The 20,573-nt window shown below is 44.2% G+C and overlaps 1 protein-coding gene across 1 annotated transcript in view; it reads left to right on the forward strand.

Moving 5' to 3' along the window:
- LOC306748775 (ubiquitin-conjugating enzyme E2 E2-like) overlaps positions 1–16,336 on the forward strand; it is a 52,510-nt gene extending 36,174 nt beyond the window's left edge. The window contains exons 4-6 of the mRNA XM_079231987.1: positions 5,040–5,172; positions 9,861–10,008; positions 15,599–16,336. Coding sequence (XP_079088113.1) covers positions 5,040–5,172; positions 9,861–10,008; positions 15,599–15,696 — 379 coding nt within the window. The 3' untranslated portion in view covers positions 15,697–16,336. The remainder of the gene's footprint in view (positions 1–5,039; positions 5,173–9,860; positions 10,009–15,598) is intronic.
- The last annotated feature ends 4,237 nt before the right edge of the window (positions 16,337–20,573 follow it).

Raw genomic sequence — 20,573 nt, forward strand, 5'->3', positions numbered from 1 at the left:
TAAAAGATAACAATTATGGCACACAGTTTAATATCTTGTGCAAACAAGATATGGATCTTGTGCACATAAGATGATAACTTGTGCGCATATGTTATTGGTCTTTTCTTGGTCGTATTGTTCAGGTTGACAAAATTCAAGCCACAGTTAAGTCTTTTGATTTATTTATTTTTAAACATTTCCATAATCCGTAAATAAACACTATCACCAAAAAAAAACCTTGGCCCCAAACAAAGATGGTAACTGGATTATTTTACTTTGGGTTCTGTGACTTAAATATTATCCTCAATACAAACATTTGAATTCGTATTGAAACTCAATTATTATTAACTCCAGAGCGTGTCAACCAGCAGCATGCTAACATACCAATGCTAGCATGCTGGTGTTTAGCGGGTATACGGTTTACCGTGTTTATCTCAGTGTAGCGTGTTAGCATGCTAACATTTGCTAGTTTGCACAAAACACAAAGTACAGCTGAGGCTGATGGGAACGTCATTAGTTTTGCTGGTATTTGGTTATAAAGCAAAGTGTCATCAGGATACGCTCTCTGGGATTCAGGAACGTTTGTACTCAACCTAATACCGATCCGTATTCTAGTGTGGATCAAAGTGTTGGACGGATGTTGGATGTTGGATTCATGCTGCTTTTCTGGCCAACCAGCTTAGAATTGATTAATCGTACATAAAGATTTGCAGTCATTCAAACTAGATCGTATAACAAGTGGACATGATTGGTTGGAACGTATTTGATTTCGGTTCATTGGCGAAAACTAACATCAAAAAACTGACCCTTTCCTCAATAACAAACCGTTGTGTTCAACCGCAGACGAGAGAAAAGCACAGTGTGTCCTGGAAGAGACCTTTGAAGACGTTGAGCGATCGATGCCCTTCATCATCCGCTTCCGTATGAATACTCGGACCTGGTCCAGCCCGAGGAGATTGAGGCTGATGAGAGGGAGAGGGGATGATGAACGCTGAATACATTTGCTCATCAGTTTGCCTTTTAGCTCCTGTGTGTTTGAGCACTCTGTTTGAACTGCAAACGGTCTTGTTTGTGCCCCTCCCCCCCCTTTCGATGTGAGAATCACTGAGTGGGTGTGTGGCGGCGGTGGAATGGTCTCGACATGACACAGAGATTTTAAGAGTGTTTATCACTGTGGCTGCTTCACAGAGGTCCCAGACGCCTGTCCTTTCATTCATTCCTCTCACTCTTTTTGTGGAGCAGCGAACGTTTTCAACTGTCAATGAATCTTTAAGCGTGTTTCCGCGTGGACTCGGAATAGGAGCAGGGTCCTACGTGAATCGTCGCGATGTACAAACTGTCATTGTGTTGCTGGCGGGAGCCGTTCCTCACGCCGCGTTGGAAGTGTTCATTCAGCAGCAGAATTGATCTGTGAGATCGCGTTCGCCAAAACGATTTGTCACGACGCCTTGATGTCATTTTTACGGACGGCAATGTCTCGTACACCGAACCGATAGCTGCTGGCGACATCTTTGATCTGACAGAGGTCAAGTCACATTCACATCGCAGAACCAGCAGTAGCACACGCATGTTCACCGCCCAGGTGAGGCGGGAGGCGCACGATTGAGGGGAAGCTGATACTCCCACATAGAGAGCAAAGCACGCCTCCATAGAAGAGGGCGAAAACATCCACATAAATAATGTATCGGCTCATGTTACAGCCAGCATATCAATATTCCACTTAAAGGTTATAGCATAAATCATTGTAAAAAGATATTCGGAAGGTTTTAATGCTTCCTCTTCTTCCTCTTTGACATTCGGAAGTTTCAAGGAACATTTTTCGAGCGAGTACGCGTCGTCCCGTACGAGTTAACAATCAGGAAGCAGCAGCAGCAGCCTTGACGATACACAGATGGTCACCATTTCAAATCCCCAAACATTTCATTGAATCTCCAAACCGATGGGGGGGGGGGGGGGGGGGGGGGAATGTGTGTGTGAGGAAAACGGGCTCTCCGCTCCCTTAACCACCCCCGTGGAGGTTCCCTTGGGTGGGGCGTCGAGCCTCCAGCTGCTGCTGCACAAGGCTGTGATTGTGTCCGTCTGATTGTGCGTGAATGTGCAGCAGGGAGCTGGTGTGAAAGAGCACAGAGCTCACTAGACATTTCCTTGCTAAATAAAGGTTGACATCTCTATAGTGAGTGACTTAATCTTCTGCTGTTTTCTCTGTGATGTCCTAACAAGTTGTTGCATTACGGTCACCGTCTCAACCACAACTGACAAACGCCCACCCAGTTCAAACATTAGTCACATTCAGCATATATATCCGCACTGAGAAAAGACTGCAGAGTTTTTTTTCTTTCTTCTGTTTGCTGAGCTCTTCTCTGCGGCCCGGCATGGCCACGGAATACGCAGCGACTTCCTCTGGAGCCACCAGTGAAAGTGCTTGTATTTAATGTGTGTGTGTGTGTAAAAATAGTTTTCAGAAAGAGCTACAAAAGGCGGTGGGGTCGTGTGATCCAAGCAGGGTTATGAAAGTGTTGGATGGCACAGCGGTCAATAGTGAGAGTAAGATAATATTGGATTTCAAATATAAGATCTGTTTCAGCAGCCGTGGGCTCTCAGTAAATCCCTGCCGTTTGTTTCGGACCAACAGTAGCATCTTCATTTTAAATCATCGGGTATTCATTTTGACAAAGAAGACATTCAAACTATCTCAGATGCGGGCGAGTTTCCAAGACTTCAGCAATGTGAGAGTAACCCCGTTTTAATAACATTTCTTAAAGGAGCAACAAGTCAGGCGGCGGTTGGCGGGGTCACGGTTTTCAATCAGCGGCTGACGGCTGACAAGAAGCTTCTGGCTATTTAGAAAATGTTCATAGATTTTATTTGTCTTCTTCTTCGGTATAAATAAAAGAATCACTTCAGAAGGTACAATCTACATTTTGCAGTAGATGGTCAGTACCAGACTGTGTGAATAATTCACAATAGCAAGGGAGCTAAAGGGCACAGAAACAGCCTGCTCTCAATCGCTCCTCTCAGGGCTCCAGGGTCGTTATTAATGGCTTATAGGGTGGAAATTGACACCGTGGGAAATAGCGGGATCCATCATTGTTATTTAGCCTTCATTACGAACAGCACTGTTTTCCCTCCAGCTTGAGTTTTGGAACATCCGAAGCCGGTTCTTAAAGATAACTCCCACAGCAATTGAACATAAAGACAAGTCAAGTTGCAAGTGGGAGAGAGGGCATGCCCCGGGGTGAGTTTCAAGAGGTCTGTCTCCTCCATCATGCTGACGCGCCAAGGAGGGCGGTAGAAATATAGATCCTTCTCTCCCTGCATCGCTAATCTGTCCTCCTGTCGGCGCAGATTGTACCAGGCTGCAGGAACATAAAGAGGAGGTGGTGCTGGCAAAGCTCTAAACATTTCCAGATGCTGCAGACGGAACTGTGGGAACGAGTGGAGAGAGAAAAAACCTGTGGTTAGGCAACCTTAAGAGGCCTAGAGGTCGATTTTAAACGTCTCCCTCGCAATAGGATTTGACTAATAGTGGGTTTTTCAAGAACCGACACTGGTAGTTTGTGGATTCCCAACAGCTGCTCTTAGTTGCTGATATTCAATGAAATAAACCAGTGCAACAAACTTTACTTGGTGGTTTGTTGCAGGAGCTAACATTAAACTGAATAGAGGAAATCATAAAAGCAATAATCTGTAATAAAAGCTGTGTTGCACTCAGAGTGTTATCCTTGTCTGTGTAGAAAAGCCTTTTTAAAGAGAAGTTAAACCATTGAAAATCATCCTAACTCTCCACTTAAACCATTTATAATAATACCATTAATAATACTCTTTATCCATGTGCCGCTTTTCAAGAACAAAAGCTTAGTTTTTGAAACAGTTGGGGCACAAAAGACAGTTTTTTTTAGTTTTTTTTTAATGGCTCTGCATGCTTCAAAGTTTGCCGGTCAAAGCGTTTAAAAATGGATGTGCTCGTTTCAAGTATTCAGGGTTATGTGCCAGAGTAAATAGAGAAAATAGATCAATATCGGCACCCGGATCGTGGTTTCGCTCACCAAATATGGCAGCGCTGCTCTGCGATTGTTGGCATTTAGAAAAGCAATTTGACACACAAACATAGATTTCTCTCCGACGTGACACCGATGTCACGTCAGGTCGCGGCCTCGAGCCGAGCCGAGCGATTTATTGGCCCCCGTCGGCCCCGGCACACGGCGGCTCTCCGGACTATTTTTATCCATCCAGGGGAAACATGTCGGCACCTCTTTTCCCCGACCCGCTCCCATAACTCTGTGTCCGAACACACGTCGACAAGGAATAGGTCTGCAGTGTGGCGCTTTACAACAGGCTGCTGTTTCACATGGACAACTCCACTCACCCTCTCATCTTACATTGATGCGCCTCTCTCTCTCTCTGTGTGTGTGTGTGTGTGTAAATGATGAAAGTAAAAGTAATACAAGAAACCGACAGGGGCATCTGGCCTAAGTCCAATAGAAAGTGGAATTGGATTAGTGCCTCCCTTCTCCAGCTGTGTGTGTGTGTGTGTGTGTGTGTGTGTGTGTGTGTGTGTGTGTGTGTGTGTGTGTGTGTGTGTGTGTGTGTGTGTGTGTTTGTTGCGTAAATCGAGGCAACAATGGAGCTCGGCGGCCGCCAGATGCCCAACAGTGAAACGCTGATGAACAGTTAGGAAACAGAGCCGCTTGCTGCTGCTCAACCCCTTCCTGTTTGTGTGTGTGTGTGTGTGTGTGTGTGTGTGTGTGTGTGTGTGTGTCAGACGGATCAGTCATACACATGACATTGATCACACTCATCATTTCTCCTGGCTCGCAGCCTTTGTCACATATATATATACGCTGTAATGTTGCGTAATCTCCTCTAATGGATAAGAACTTTAAACGGCAGCTTTGTGCGGCTGATTTAACAGCTGATAATCACACACTTTATTTATTCACCGCCGTGCCGCTGAGGAGAAAATTGAGTTACACGATTAGAGAGTCTTTTTTCTTCTTCTCTCTCTAAACCTCTGCTGGTGGATTAAATTCCTCCTTTTTATTTGTTTGTTGTGATTCCAGCGCCGGCCCCAAAGGAGACAACATCTACGAGTGGAGGTCGACCATCCTGGGCCCGCCGGGCTCCGTGTACGAGGGGGGAGTGTTCTTCCTGGACATCGCCTTCACACCAGACTACCCCTTCAAACCACCCAAGGTGAGTGGCGCCCCGCAGCTATGCAGCGCCGCCCCGCCCCCGCCTGCCTCTTCCACCCAGAGCTTCGAACAATGTCGCCGTTGTCCCGGCAGGCCGTCGGCTTTTAACCCCGTTGTCCAGCAACAATGACTTGTTTATGGCTCGTTCGCCGACAGCACGTTGACACAATAACGTGACGGCAGCGAACAGAGAAGTGAGGCCGGTCTGAAGATAAATCACACAGTATAATGTTAAAGGAAGAGGCAGGTTGTTATTTTATTTATCTTCCTCGTTGTCAAATAACCTCGTCGGAAATGGAGTGAATTTCATTAACGGAAAGTATGCCGGAAAAATATTATTTGACAACCTTTTGGCTTCCCTCCAGTGAGGCGCTGGGTTTGTGGTTTGGTGTGTGTGTGTGTGTGTGTGTGTGTGTGTGTGTGTGTCAGTATTTACACATTAGTCTGGCTGACAGCGGTTGCCACCTCCCTCACTTTTGAGTCGTGCTTCTGTTTTTTTTTTTTTTTTTTGCCCCGGGTTTTGGTTTCGAGTCTAGAAATACTCGCTGCTATTTAGAGACGCATATTGAAAAAATAAACAGGAATAGAGTCGACATAAACATATTTTAGGATACCTGCCATGTTTATCCTGTTTTGTTACGGACCCGTCTTGCTTTGGATTATGGGTGAGAGGTGAGAGAGTTACAGACAGACTTATTATTCATAAGAAAAAAGTTATTTGAGACCAAATGTAACATTGCATTTAGAAGTTTGGTATATTTAGTAATATCTCAAATAAATAAAAAATGTTTTGAGAAACCTTTTCATACAACATAAAAAGGTTTTTATACCAAACTCTTTATATTCAATAATGTGGAGTATTATTTTGCTATCAATACTGAAACTCAGGTTCTATATCAGCATTGTTTTAAAGAAAATTCATACTATACTAGATCTGGGTATTTATTTAACAAATAGGATACCAGAGTTAACATCATCTCATATTCAAGGCTGTGGAAAGCTACTCAGTTGACCTGAGAATTAAGATGTTCTTTCTTGTCATAGGAAAGATAACCTTGAGCTGTGTATAAAACCTGAAAAATCCCCGACATATTCCACAGTTCTGCTTTTCAAAAAAAGACACAGCCTCCTCCCCGGTGCTTTCTCAATAACTCGTTGGCGTTATGTCTCCCATTCAGCTCATTACGCTGCATCCACAGTGATCATTTAAGTTGACGATGATGCTGGATGTGAGTCGTTTCTCCCTCGTCTTCTCACACATTCAACCACTAAAGGGAGGAAATGTCTCCATGATGACACTGGCACGTTTAGGAAGTTGGGCTTCTTTCTTCAAATAGAAAAATAAATATTCAACATTAAACGAGTACTGGGGTTCAGGCATCTTTTAAATAGCACCCAGCCCTGATTACCACAATGCAAAGCAGAGACCCAGAAGCTCCAGTTGCACAGACAAAAATAAATGAACTAACCGTCTCCACCTGTAGACTGAATAAACTTGATTTATGATTTTAAATGCACGTTTTTCTTCTTTTTTTATAACAAATCGAGCGTCTTGTGAATTGTATTCCAGCCTCGGGTATTTGGTTTGCAGTCTGGTGCGAAACATGACTCCTAATGAGCACCAGCCCCCCACCCCCACCCGAACAGCTAAAACTGCCTCCTTCCTGGCAGTCCGCGCTGAGGGGAGACAGAGCTCGTCTAAACTCTTGGCATCCTGCTGCCATGTTTTTCCAGTCTGGCTGTGAGCTGTGCCATCCAGCAGCCGCCAATCCGACAGCTGCAGCTGCTCACTACTACACTGGCTCTCTCACTAATGTTGGGACGGTAAGGCCAGTCAAGGCCGGCAGTGATACTCTTAGATAGAGGGTGGAAGGTGGCGAAGACATCACTTCGGTCTTTGCGCTTTGTTCCACTGCGGGACCTGTGCAGCAGAAACAGCCAGTGACAGGTTGAGAGATTAGACTCCTCTAACTAACATTATCCCCCTCTATCAACTCTAATTTCCTCCCGGCTTTGGACTGAATTCCGGTGCACGCTTTATCTTCCTCTGCATGATACGGTTCTCGTTTTCCAACTGTGTAACGGGCCGTGAAGAGCCATAAAGTCGAGCTTAGACTTGGCGATGATCATCCATTCAATACATTCCCTCCTCTAAACCGAACCTTCACGATGACTGCTTTTCTCATAAAACTGCCAATCAGTTCAATTGCTTTCCATTCCGTTTGCCCGAAATTACTATTTTCTTCCTGTGTGCAGACATTGGGAATGAACAGAGCTGAGGTGAAGATAGACGGACATGCTTTATCATAGCTACGCCAAATGTGGGATTTTTACATGTGTGGGGAAGTTTTACGGCCTGCAAAACCATTTTAAAAAAGCTCTAATATGTATGCGATATGAGGACATGCACAGGGAGATTATTTGATACCGCTATAGCCAGGTAGCTTTAGCATCTCTGGTTGTGTTCACCCACTGTGAGCAAATCAGCAGAATTAGTGAAGATGGCAATATAAAATTTTTGGGGTCCAATTCATGCATCAACGTAAAGAAGTACCCCGATTTTTCAATACTTCTTTACAGAATCATCTTAAAGACAGGCATGGACGCTCCTCCCTTAGTCCAGATTGCTAATTTAAAGCTAAATATATTGAAATATAGTCCCACGGCGTTTGCTTTTTGTATTTACATTTGAGGTGTAACGTGTTTAATCTAGAAACGCCTAAATGTGCTCATCAGAACGAGCGCTGCTGTGATATAAAAATGAGGATGCAGAGGTTGTGTTTGGAGGCTGAGGGATGAATCCGTAACACGGGGGGGGAAGCAGCATTAGACCCGCTGCTTTTGTTACGCGGAGGCAGCATCATAATCTATTAGCATCAGCCATGATGGGATTACAGGCTGTTAATGAGACCTCACAGGCTGGCAACGGATCTTTTTCCGCGGCTTTGGCGTGCTCAACCCCGTCTCACCGGGCGCGACACTCTCTCAGCTCGTCACCGCCGACCGCCTCGTCTCCCCACTCTTGCCTCTTCTTGCCACGTCTTTGTGTGATGAAAAGCGGGACGTTTATTGCTCCGTACGTCCATCACGACTCAGCAGCCGCGACGAGGGGAGGAGATGGCCGTTTGTTTGTTTCTCATTACAAGGGAGATGTGGAGGGAGGATCGGAGCGTTAATGAGAGGATAAAAGAGCGAAGGAGGGAGGGGGAGGAAAGGCTGCAGTCGCAGAGAGAGAGGAGGGGCGATGGAGCGCCTGCTCTGGTCGGCAACCTTTGATTAAGGAAGCAGAGAGGTCAAAGGTCACTCCTTAACGATGTTGTGCTCTGCTGAGTTCTGCGGGACCGGCTTCACTTCGCCTTTGGCTGAAGCGGATCCACAGGGACCCAGTCCGTCTCCCCGCTGTATTGACCTGTGCATTTACTGTAGAGCCCAGAGATGAGGCAGATGTTTATTAATGCATCAGTGTATTGGCATCCGTTATATATCGGCTTGTTTGGACTTTGGAAATCAATCAGAAACAGAAACAGCTTGACTGTTCAAGTTGTTTCTGTGCTCACAAGGTTGCTCTTGTTCTTTTTTTTTACTGATTGATTGGTCAATAGACAGAAAATCCCTTAAAGGGATAGTTCTGATGTTTTGAAGTGGGGCCGTTTGAGGTAGTTTTCCTCAATGAGTGTATTTCCTGCAGTAGATGACGGTCAGCAATGTACTTCTGTGGACAGCAGCAAAGTGTAGCACCTTGTTTTATATCATGTGTGTTAAATATATGTGTTTGGTGTTGGTAATATATTTGAGGATGTCGCAATCCTGTCCAATTTTCTTTTAGTTTTATAATTGATAATGAAAATAACAATTTGGTGCAGCACCGAAGGAAATGTTGCTCTAACTAGATATACTTAGTACTTAATTAGATTGCACTCAGTTTGCGTTCTCCTGCAGTGGCCTCACATCTGTATGTGTTATTTCAATATCTGTAAAATCATTATTTGTATATGAACAATGGATCCACAGAGAATCAGCACTAAGTCTGCAGTCAGCTCATTGTTTTGCTTTCACAGCCCTCAACTTTGATGTTTGATTCAGTCTCAATCTGGACTCCAGCAGCAGCTGCTTTCAGTGGAAAAAGCTTTGATAAACGCAGACAAAGTTATCTACTAGCTGATGAACAGAGCGGAGCATTTAGCAGCTGAGGAGCCAGAGATGTCCCTCAGGACTCGGTGGAGACCAAAACAGAGCTGAAAGCAGAGGCGTTGAACTGTGTGGTTGTTTTGTAGGAGCCTGTCGTTGTTGTTTACATGTAATTAAATGAAGGTAAACACTGGTGGCGGTGCGTAATGACGCTTGAGCACTTCTCCAATAAGAGGCTGCAGATTCATTTGTGAACATCTGTCCTGATTCCTTCGGATGGCTTCAGGGATTTAGTGAACTGAAGCAGCTTTTCATACATATCACATATATAATATGCATTTATGCTGTCGATAAATGCAGACTGGTTTACAGACGTTCCTGCTTCTAAGCCGATTGATACACATTTGTTACATTTGCAGTAAAGGATAGAGCCCCAGGACCTTTTTTGTTGCTGTTATAATAATAATCCTATCCCACTCAAAATGTTTAATGATGCAACTTGTATGCAAATATTTGTGGTTTTCTTTTTTGTTGCTCTAACGCTCTTTCGTCCGCGTCCAGGTGACGTTCCGCACGAGGATCTACCACTGCAACATCAACAGTCAGGGGGTGATCTGTCTGGACATCCTGAAGGACAACTGGAGTCCTGCCCTCACCATCTCCAAGGTCCTCCTGTCCATCTGCTCCCTGCTCACTGACTGCAACCCTGGTGAGAGCTGCATCCGCTCACACACACACACACACACACACACACACTTCTCCTTGTCATATCCCCGCTCCAAGTTTCGCAGTGGCAGGTTGACTGACATATCCATTCTGTGTGGACAATGTACGTGGAAGTGTGTCACTTTGAAGCTGGAGTCGTACTCTTTGTAGCAGAGCAGCAGCCGCAGTCACAGAGGACAGACGGGCGGGTTCGTGTAGCGCCGCCGTCTGCGTCCATCTGTTAGAGCTTCTGAGATTTCAAACGAGAGGTCTCCATTAGGTAAATGTTCTGTAATGGCTTCATTCGAATGAATAATTAATACAATGAATTACAGTGATCTAAAGAAGGTGGAACACTTTAATCTATGTGCATGAACCTTCTGTCGTGTGATGAACAAGTAGTAGCCCATCTTATTTAGCTTGAGGGGCGAAGACATAAAGCTCACAATTTGTCACAACAGAAAATCCAAAATATGCTGTGGAGGAACAACCGTAACACATTCGGAGCAGCTGATTGGACTCTTGTCATATTGTAATTCAGACCCATGCATGCTGCTCCTGAGTAATCACAGTGACCGGCTCGGAGCCAAGCAGATAACGCTGCATTGGCATGATGTAATCAAGCTCTACTCAGTAAACATGAGTATTGGAAAGGTAAAATATAATCTAGTAAAATGTAGTTTTTTCGGCAATAACTTGTATAAATAGCGTTGTTTTCTCAGCAATTTAAAATAGTGATTAGAAAGGGACTTATGGTCAGTTTAACTTCCGGAAACTTAACAGTGTTGGAGAAATCTAAGTTAATTAATAGTCAGTGTTCTAAATTTCAATATTTTTTTTGTTTTGCTGTCAATTCTAATTCTTAAAAAGAAAATCGGAATCGCCCGGTTGGATTGGAAATCCACTGTGGGCTTAAAACTAAGTATTTTCACATTTTCATAGCATTTGCATTCATCCTCTTACAATCCTCTTACAATGTTGTCTCATGAACAGTATGCCTGGGTATTCATGCCCCCTTCATTGCAGTTGAATCAATATTTAACCAGGACTGGCTGACTCAACACAAGCCTGTAAACAGCTGACACCATTCTGGGAGAAGACGTCAACAGTTTTCAAGCTAATTAGATCCATTATGGTCCAGTTTACCAGCTGAGCTTTTATGGACCCGTTAAACCGGTCATTTCCCAGTTAGACAGCTCCTCAGCTGCCAATACTATTACTGTCTGTTGGTTACGACGGATTAAATTGAACAAGCAGAGGTGGTAAAAGCAGCTCTTGTAAAAAAAAATAAAAAATCTGTCCAATATCACAGCAATGAGGTGAAAGAACAGGGGAGAAATGTGCCAGAAAAGAAAGGAGAATGAAGAAGAGTGACAGGTTATTTCACATGTGAATGGTGGGGAATGAGATGGCAACAAACAAGAAAGAGTGAAAGGGAGGTGGGGGGGGGGGATAGTGCTGATTGTGAAGACCTCTGATGATAGCTTGTGTCCTCTCTGCGGGGATTGCTCTTTGATAACGTAGCCGTGTAGATTCTTCCTCCGTGGGCGAAAATGAGAATAGCTTTTTTCCTCCTCCTCCACGTTCTCAGATGTTGGCGAGATGAAATGAGCCGATTCCTTTAAAGCGTGATACAAAAAAGACTTGATCGACGCCCTGTCGTACCCGGCAAAAAATAAAACCCTGCCCCCCTTCCTCCTTCCTCCTTCCTCCCTATTACACGCAGCTTACTCTGCCTCTTTCTGCCTCTTGCCTCATCAAATCAGTCCAATCGCTGCACTTCTCACCACTTGTTTAAGTTTTTTAAAACCCAGCCTCAAGTGCTGAAAGTGGGCCCTGGATCTTGAAATACCCCTAAAAATATCTTTCCCTCCCTCTCCGCCGCCTTTCCGTCTTGAAGATTTTCTTCTCCCGTGCAGGCGGAGATCATTGGCATGTAGCTCATTAAAGCGGGGGAAGCGGATGGAATGACAGTTAATCAACCGTCATGCCACATTTAACCCAGTATAGTCCCACAGGCAGAGCTCTACCTGGGGCGTCCTGTTGGCATACGGGTGGGGGCCATGTCAAAGTGTATCTGGGGCTCATATCCAGCCCCGGGCCTCTGTCCAATGTCATCCCTTTTCCTACTTGTCTTTTCCTGTGGAGCGTCCAAAAGGCAACCTCAAAATCTTTAACAAAGCCAGAGGGTTTTCTGCTGCTGCTGTCGGGGGCCGGATCGTATATCAGGCTGATATGTGCTGATATTATACGGTTCGTCTTTTATAATGAAGGTATCTGCTCTTTTTTCCCCCCTCAGTAGCTTCAGGGTTGTCAGTTTGTCAAACCTGTAATAACACATGCCCAACCCGGGAGGCTTTACTGTGTGGATTGATGACAGGATACTCAGCCAGGGCAGCGCCTGCTTTACGCCAACCTAAGAGGCTGATGCAAAAAGAGGGGCAAATTACCATGAAAATGAGTCTGAGTCTGGAATCTGAATATTTGCCTCGTCGTCTTCTGGACCTTACAACACTCTGGTTACCATTAAGCCACCTGGAAGAGGAGCTTTGCCTCTAAAACCTTAAAAAAAACTCAAAGTAAGAAGTTCCTTCAGCGTGTCGTCTGAAGGCAAACGGCTTCGTCGCCTCCTCTTGGCTGCCTTCCACCGCAATTAATTCTTTTTTATTTGCCTTTGTGAGCTCGACACAATGAATTGTACAAATAATGAAATAACAAAATGCTCACTGTCAGTTTCTCCTCGCAGGCATTCGTGGTGTTGCACATGAAAAAGCGCTGAAAAGAGATCTTGTCTGTGTGGTTGGCTGCCGTCCAGTTTGATTACACCGATCGCATAAAGGAGGTTTCAGATGCTTTTGGATGTTTTAACAAGCATTTAGTTTGAAGCCTACTGAGGCCTCGGGCTCATTATTTGGAAGTCGACAATCCAACTTTGTGCAAGTTGTCAAAGTATCTTTTTCTACGAATGCTTTTGCGATGCACACGTACTTTGTGTTGCAGCAGAATGTGTGGGTCACTTTAACATTGACGCCGCAGAAACCGATGGAGGACATATTTGAGAAATCATGGATCAGTCTTTCCTCCATTAGTCTGAAGCGCTTTCACGTGGGCGTCCATTTCACCAGGGAATCAAAAGAAGCGTGATCGGTTGTCTTTAGGTTACAACCAGCATCTTTTCCGAAGGTTTGCTTCACAAAGAATGAGACGGTTCGCTTGCATGAAGTGTCGTCCATCGTCCAAGGTCAAAGGATGTTATAGCTGTGCCGAATGACCGTGGCTGGAGGTGTGTGGGCGAGTCTCTCCTCAAAGAAATTCACAGCGTTGACCTCATTGCACTGAAGGATGGAAGAGGTAGTAATAGTGTGAAGAATGTAAAAAGGTTCAAACCCTACGTGGTGAGCCGTGCTTTGGGCTTGGTGTGGGAACACAGTATAACCCAGAATGCCATTCTTCAGGAGCCCTCATCTCAAAAGGCCAACCTTAGTTTTTGCCGTAAAAAAACCCATCACTCAGTCAGACGAGGATGGAATAACATAATGCTGATGATTCACGACACTAAATCTCTCCCAAGCTTTCACCGACCAGCAGTCCCAAATGGGATTTCCGTCTTTGGCTCAAGTCGTCACCGAGGAAGTCAGATGCTTCAAGCTACGACGCCGTGATATGTAGGCATCCATTCATCCAGAAATATAGGAATAAGCCTGTACATCATTGAAACCCGAGCAGGGATTAGTGCTGAGGGGTGTTTGTGCTGCTTGCTCAGCCGAGCTCATCACACTGCTCCGTCAGCAGGCCGAGCCCCGCAGGAGACGGTCTGCAGCCCAGCAGAGTGTGTGTGTGTGTGTGTGTGTGTGTGTGTGTGTGTGTGTGTGTGTGTGCGAGGCTCCGAGGAATTCGTTTCCCTCGCCGTCCCCTCGCTGAGAAATTGACCGGCGGCACGACGAATTGAGCAGCGGGCGCGATCGATAGGCGAGCCGGTGGGAATTCATAATGGCGGCTGTTGACTGACCGGACGTGTGCGGCGTGTCAACAGACGGGAGCCTCAGCCCGCCCGAGATCACCTCCGATTTACAGCGGCGGGCGCCTTTTTTTTTTTCTTTTTTTTTTCTGCGCCGTCGATAAAAGTGTTGACATCGGATACAAACAGCCGGAGTGATGGAGCTGCATGCGTTTGACTTCTGTCTCTTCTGTGGGTTTCACTGGATGTGATATTAAAAATGTTTTACCGTCAACGCTGATGAGAGGTGGTCAAACAGCAGCGCACGGCTGTGTGTGTGTGTGTGTGTGCGTGTGTGTGTGTGTGTAAACATTCTGCGTGTCCTAGTAAATATAATATCACTCGCACAGATGAGGATTTTTGAGGAAATCTGTTCTGTGAAGGTGTGAGAGGTTTGCGTCCATGACGGTGTCACGCATCTCCAAAACGGCTGCCTGGATCTACAGTACATTTCCTGTTGATATTCTTGGTCCCCAGTGGATGAACTCGAATGTTTTTTTAACGAACCTCCTGACCTTTCTTCTAGGGCCACCATCAGAGTTTCTTCTTGTCAACAAGAAATATTCAAATCTGACAGGGAAATTGCGATGACATTTTATGAGCACATTGGGGCTCAAGTTTCAACTTATTCATTATCAAATTCACAATAATTGGCGTTGTTGTCAAAGAAAATCTTGGTGAAGTAAAGTAAGGAACAGAATGAGACAATATAACAATAAGTTACAATATAACATGAAGAAATATGAAATGAAGAAATGTAAACGTGTGACGAAATTGCGAATAAATAAGGAGCAGACCGGATGCCAGACGGCAGCAGGCCGAGCAGTTTGTGGTCAATCTTTTGGTTTTGGTTTTGTTTCTAATCGTCATGGCTCTCCTAAAACGTAGCTCCCGCTTCTGTTCTCAGCTGATTTCAGTGATAAAAGTCTGGTAAACCCGCTGGCCGCTGAGCTCCAGTCGACAAAGAGGCAAATGTGTCGGCTGTTGATTAAAGTGGAGCATTTAGCAGCTGAAGAGTCACAGATTTCCTTGTGGAGTTGGTGGAGACCGAAGAGGGAAAAGAGATTGGATTTATTAGGTGGCCACAAACACAAATCCAAAGAAAAGTCAATGTTGCTCTGTTAATGCTGGGTGTGCAAACATAACCCCCAATAACGTCTTAATGAGGTGATAATATGTCAAGTTTCAACAAATCTGTCCTTCTTGATTTTACAGACAAAACAAACCAATTAAAATAAAAGTTGAAACATGAAAGAACTATGAAATGTTAGTTAAGACAAGGGCAGCAATCAATCCAAATTGGATGTAACATCAACATCAACAGCCTTTGCACCGCTTACAAGTATAGACACTTCACATACTTTGCATTTTTGCACTTTCTTTATTGTTTAATTTCCTAAATTAATACGCTCTGCTGTTTTGTTGTATATATTGAGTGTGTGTCTTCTATGTGTCTTACTTTGCTTGTGCTTTACTTGCTACTGTGACAAACTAATTTCCCCATTGGGGTGAATAAAGTATACATCTATCCATCTATCTATCTATCTATCTAAATAATCAATAAATACGTTGTTTGTCCATTCCTCCTGTGTTACAGCCGACCCTCTGGTGGGAAGCATCGCCACACAGTACCTGACCAACAGAGCGGAGCACGACAGGATAGCCAAACAGTGGACCAAACGCTACGCCACATAGACCAGCACCAGCCCTCCAGGACCCCTCACCCTACTCTACACACACACACACACACACACACACACACACCTCCAACACCTCCTCCGAAATCTATGGAAGCACACCCGCTCCTGTCATCCACCCTCCCCTCCCCCAAACCCAGAGAAACGAACTGTTATTTGTTCCATGCTGACTTGAAAAGCTTCTTTTTTATACAAAGAGTCTATTGGGATTGTATTTTCCAATACACTGAATGTTGATATGGTCATGAAAAGCTTTAATACTGTTACTGTTCTTGTCGTCGTCGTTCTTATCGTTATTGCATTGTTTATAACATTGTCGCCACCCTCGTCATCCTCTTCTCTAAAAGCGTGCGTGTACTATTCCCGTTCCATGTGATGGTTTCATGTAAAATGATCATACCGAGTGAGTGCATTTAGTTTGTTTTTCTTTCAGTGGTTTTTACAGCTAATGGTCAATATTAGTGCATGGCATCAGGATATGTGTTCAGGCAGTGGACATGTAGTCATGTAGTGTATTATTTCTGGCATGGAGTGAGCCCATCACCATGTATGACGATAGTGGTAGTTTGCTGTACATTTAATGCCTTGTGAGAATACATACTCATTGAATACTCAATTAAACACTGGCTGTAATGTGACGGACCCTGTCTCAGTCTCTTGTGTTGATATGATGTGTGTGTGCGTGTGATTACAGCGTGTATACATACATACGCTCATCTCTGTGACCACTTCACTCCTCTGTGGTCGTCCACAGGCAAAGAAATGATCTCAAGATGTTATGTCAAGATGCTTTTTGTATTGAGCAGGTCTAGACTGCATTCTATAATGCAGAGTACTACCATACTAGAAGGCCACTACAAACATTTAATTGGTTCTTTCTTGTCTAAGCTACACTCTTCTGAAGGTTCCTGACGATCGGGCCAGTTGTTTTTTTGTAATCCTGCTGACAAACAGACTCACAAACCAAACATAAAGCACAGGAGGTGTCAGAGGTAACCAAAAGGATTTTTAAAACTTTGGAAAGTCCCATAACCCTCCATCACCAGTCAGGATACCAGCATATTTATACGGTTCAAATTACACTTTTACTACCAGGAACATCTGCTTCTATGTATGCTAAAATTGTATGTATGCTGAAATTTCCCCTTGGGGATTAATAAAGTATATATCTATCTATCTAAATGACATCGCATTGCAAAAGTTGAGTCTGGTTAACTTAAATCAAGCAACCAGGAAGGGAGCTGGGATTTGGAACCTCCGGATTTTCCCATACACTCACATTGGGAAATAGACGCCTGAAACTCATGGGATATAAAAAAATATATATATATTTACATATAAAAGATAAATCAACTTCCCACTACGAACACTAGTATCGCCCTAAAAGTTGTAAAATGCACTAGTAGCCGAGGTTATTTTGTGTGCTTCGTCCACGTGAATGAACAGTTAAAGGAAACGCTGATGCGATGCTGGAGATCCGGGTGATTTCATCGCTCTGCAGTCGATCCATTTTGTCTTCTCGTGCCACTGAGCAACCTTTAAAGGAATTAACAGAGAGCCCGCCTCCAACGCCGGATCCAGTTCTCTTCACACAAAAGCGTGGGTTCGTCTTCTCTGTCATCTGGACGAGCGCCGGAGGAGACGATGAGCGCCGTGTTCCGATGTTGGCCTTAAAGTTTCCTACATCATCGCACGGCCAGGACCGGCCCTGCAGACACGAAACAAGATGGCTCCGTCTACTCCTGAGGCTTTAAAGGCCAATTCTGGTCCTCCTCCTCCTCTGCATGACGCAATAGGTATCTCAATCTGTTCTCCCAGGCCTCAAAAGGTATCTCAATCATGTTCTTTCCCCTCTGAAGTGCTGTAGTTTTGATGCTCCAGTGCTCACTGGAGACATTTTTTTTGTGAGGGTGGGAACAAGCATGCTGCCTATTTCCTTTCATGAGGCTACTTTTGTAGTTCTACTGCTTACTCTACACGGTGCAGACGGAGGATGAAGCAACTGTCGTCCTTATAACAGTCAAACCCATAGAATTATGGCGGACGCAGCCTTTTTTGAAACGAATGAATTTGTATGAGAGGTGTCTGTTTTGCACATCCTGAAGTCTCTCATCCACAAGTCAACCAATCAAATGGTTTGATTAGCTTTCCTCATCATTCTCGATGAACCAGGCGCCACATTCAAAGTCACTCAAGGTCACACGCTTTGCTCTTTCCCACCACGCGGCTGAGCGCCGACTGATGCTGGAGCCACCGGCCGTCCGGACGAATAAAATGGCGAGTCAGCGTAAACTCACCACACATTTCAAACCAGAGTATAGACACACACACAACGCATTATGCTGCGTTTCTTGGGAGAATGTTGATTGATATGATAGTGGTTTCAGGCCACACATATTCTGTGGTTGTAAATGCCTGTTGGCTGTCATATTTTTCTGTTTGTTGCCACTGATTTTCATTTTGAGCAGAAATGTGGCAAAGGCAAAATGATGCCTTGCAGAAGAGAAGGCACGTCAGATTATGAAATATTTCATATTTTATAACATCAAATCAACAGCTTTTGCAAAAGTCTGCAAAATAGAATAAAATGAGCATGTTTAAATGAACCTGTGAATGCTGTGATGTTTCCTCTTGCTGTTACAGACAATCGGATCAGAAGAGATAAACCTGGCTTTAGTTACGTAGATAATCATCTTTTTTTATCATATTTTTCTCTAATGTGACGTCATCCTCGTGTTTATACTTCATTTATAATGTCCAAAGAGAACAACTTGCTCATTACCTCGGGTCAAACATAAGCCATGAGCTGAAATACGGACAAAAAAGCCCCACATTTCAAACACCACTCAAGTGAGGACACGAGAGCCTGAACGTGAACGTGACAGTGAAGTGGACAGGACGGTCTAAAGATGATGGACGTTCCTCTTTTTTATTTCACAACCAATGTGAAGCTGTCAGTCAACCCTCCTCTCGGCTGCTCTCGCACTGTCAAGCGTCACTCAGTGGATTTCAGGCGTTATTTCAGAGCCGATGCTTCTGGGATGTTATTAACTTTCTACAGTCCCGGAAGTCCCGAGAGACGACTTGTATCTTGTTCGCTGAGCGATGTGGATCTTGTGAGCTGGAAATAATAATTATCTGGCACAGACAAGATGTCAGGTAATATCTTGTCAGAACAAATAATGTTCTTGCGTGAATAAGATATTGTATTCTTTTCTACGCAAGTCAGCTCAAGTGATTGTTTTGGGAACACGATATCAGATCATGTATTGTGTGTGTACGTTCACATCATCTCACAGTTATGATCTTGTACTAACAAGATATGAAATATACATTGAGTGCACACGTTTATTTTCTCTGCAAACAATCTATTAGATATTAAATTGCATTCCTCCAACAAAAAAAGTCTAATTTTACCAAGTTTTTCCAATTACTTTCTCATTCATTTCTATTTTAACCAGTTCCTACATTTCCCAGAATGCCCTTTATATGCTGCAAGAGCTTTCTAGCAAACTGGTGGGTTAATGGTGGTGTACGCGTGCGTGTGTGAGCGTGTGCATGTGTGTGTGTGTGTGTGTGTGTGTATGATTGATTGCAGGCTTATCGTGTGTTGAAAACAGACGACACCACTGAACAAACTCACACTTGTTGACGGTCCTTTTCCACAGCAACTGTGTCCGCCTCGCTCTGAACAGGAGACAAAGCGTCGCTGTGGTTTTCGTGTCTGACTACGTTGCAAAACCAGCAAAGTGGAGCAACAGTGGCAGAGTTAATTATGGTTGACGTGTCGGGAGGGGGAGGGGGAGCCCTCATCCTCATCCTTCCTCCCTCCCTTCCTCACACACTGCGGGGAGGAAGAGTCTGACAGAAAAAGGAGAAGTCCCTGATGCATCTACAATAGTGTCACAATTGCAACGAGAGGTACGAGATCAATAGGAGTGAAAAGGCCAAAGTTGATCTGTGAATAAAAATGCACCCGGTCTGCATGATAATGTGTGTGTGTGTGTGTGTGTATTACGCAGGTTTAACGTGTTGCAGTGGAGACGTGCTCTCATTACTGCTGCCAAAATGACAAACAGGTTATGATGTCAAACCACGTAGTTTGACCTACTCAGCATGTGGCTGACAGTGTTTGTTTTTCTAATGTTTAGTTTTGCATAAACGTTCATGTCACATTCATTATACAGTCATGACAACACACACTGTACTTACAAATATGAGGCCGTGTGAATTCTGACCAGACACGGAAAGGAGAGTTTCATTATGTGAGATTTTCATATTTAATTCATTCAACTGTTTCCATTATATATTTTTTTGTAAGTTCAATTTTCCAACAAGGAGGTCTAAATGCTGTTTCAAAAAGATGATACCGGTGATGGCCCTCAAGGTTCCTCAAGGTTCCCTTGTGGTGTGGTTGTGTTTGTCATAATGCTAATTGTTCTGTATGCGACGCAGAAAACACCACTTACATGGAAATGACAGGTATTATGTTGCATATGAATGTGTCCTGTAGCGACCTACCATTAAATAATTACTAACAAATACAGAATGCACAGAATGGAAGAAATTCAGTGTCCAACGCTCATTTCTGCCCCTGAGAGGATCCATCCAGCCCGGGACAATATAGGGACTTTTATTTCTCACGTTGTTGGGCTTTGGAGTCGTAAATATAAACTGAAACGCGTGAAAAGTTCAGCGGAAACATCCCTCTGGGGAAGCCAAACTCAAAAAACAAGAGAGGAGGTGCTACATAAAGGGCCACTCTGTGACTGTGTACGACTCTCATGGCAACCACTTTGTCTGATGTTTATTTAATGCACAACCCATTTCACATGTCGGGCCTCTTTATCAGGAGGTATAATGGCCTTTTAAAAC

This window comes from Taurulus bubalis, assembly GCF_910589615.1.
Source record: "Taurulus bubalis genome assembly, chromosome: 16".
NCBI lineage: Eukaryota > Metazoa > Chordata > Actinopteri > Perciformes > Cottidae > Taurulus > Taurulus bubalis.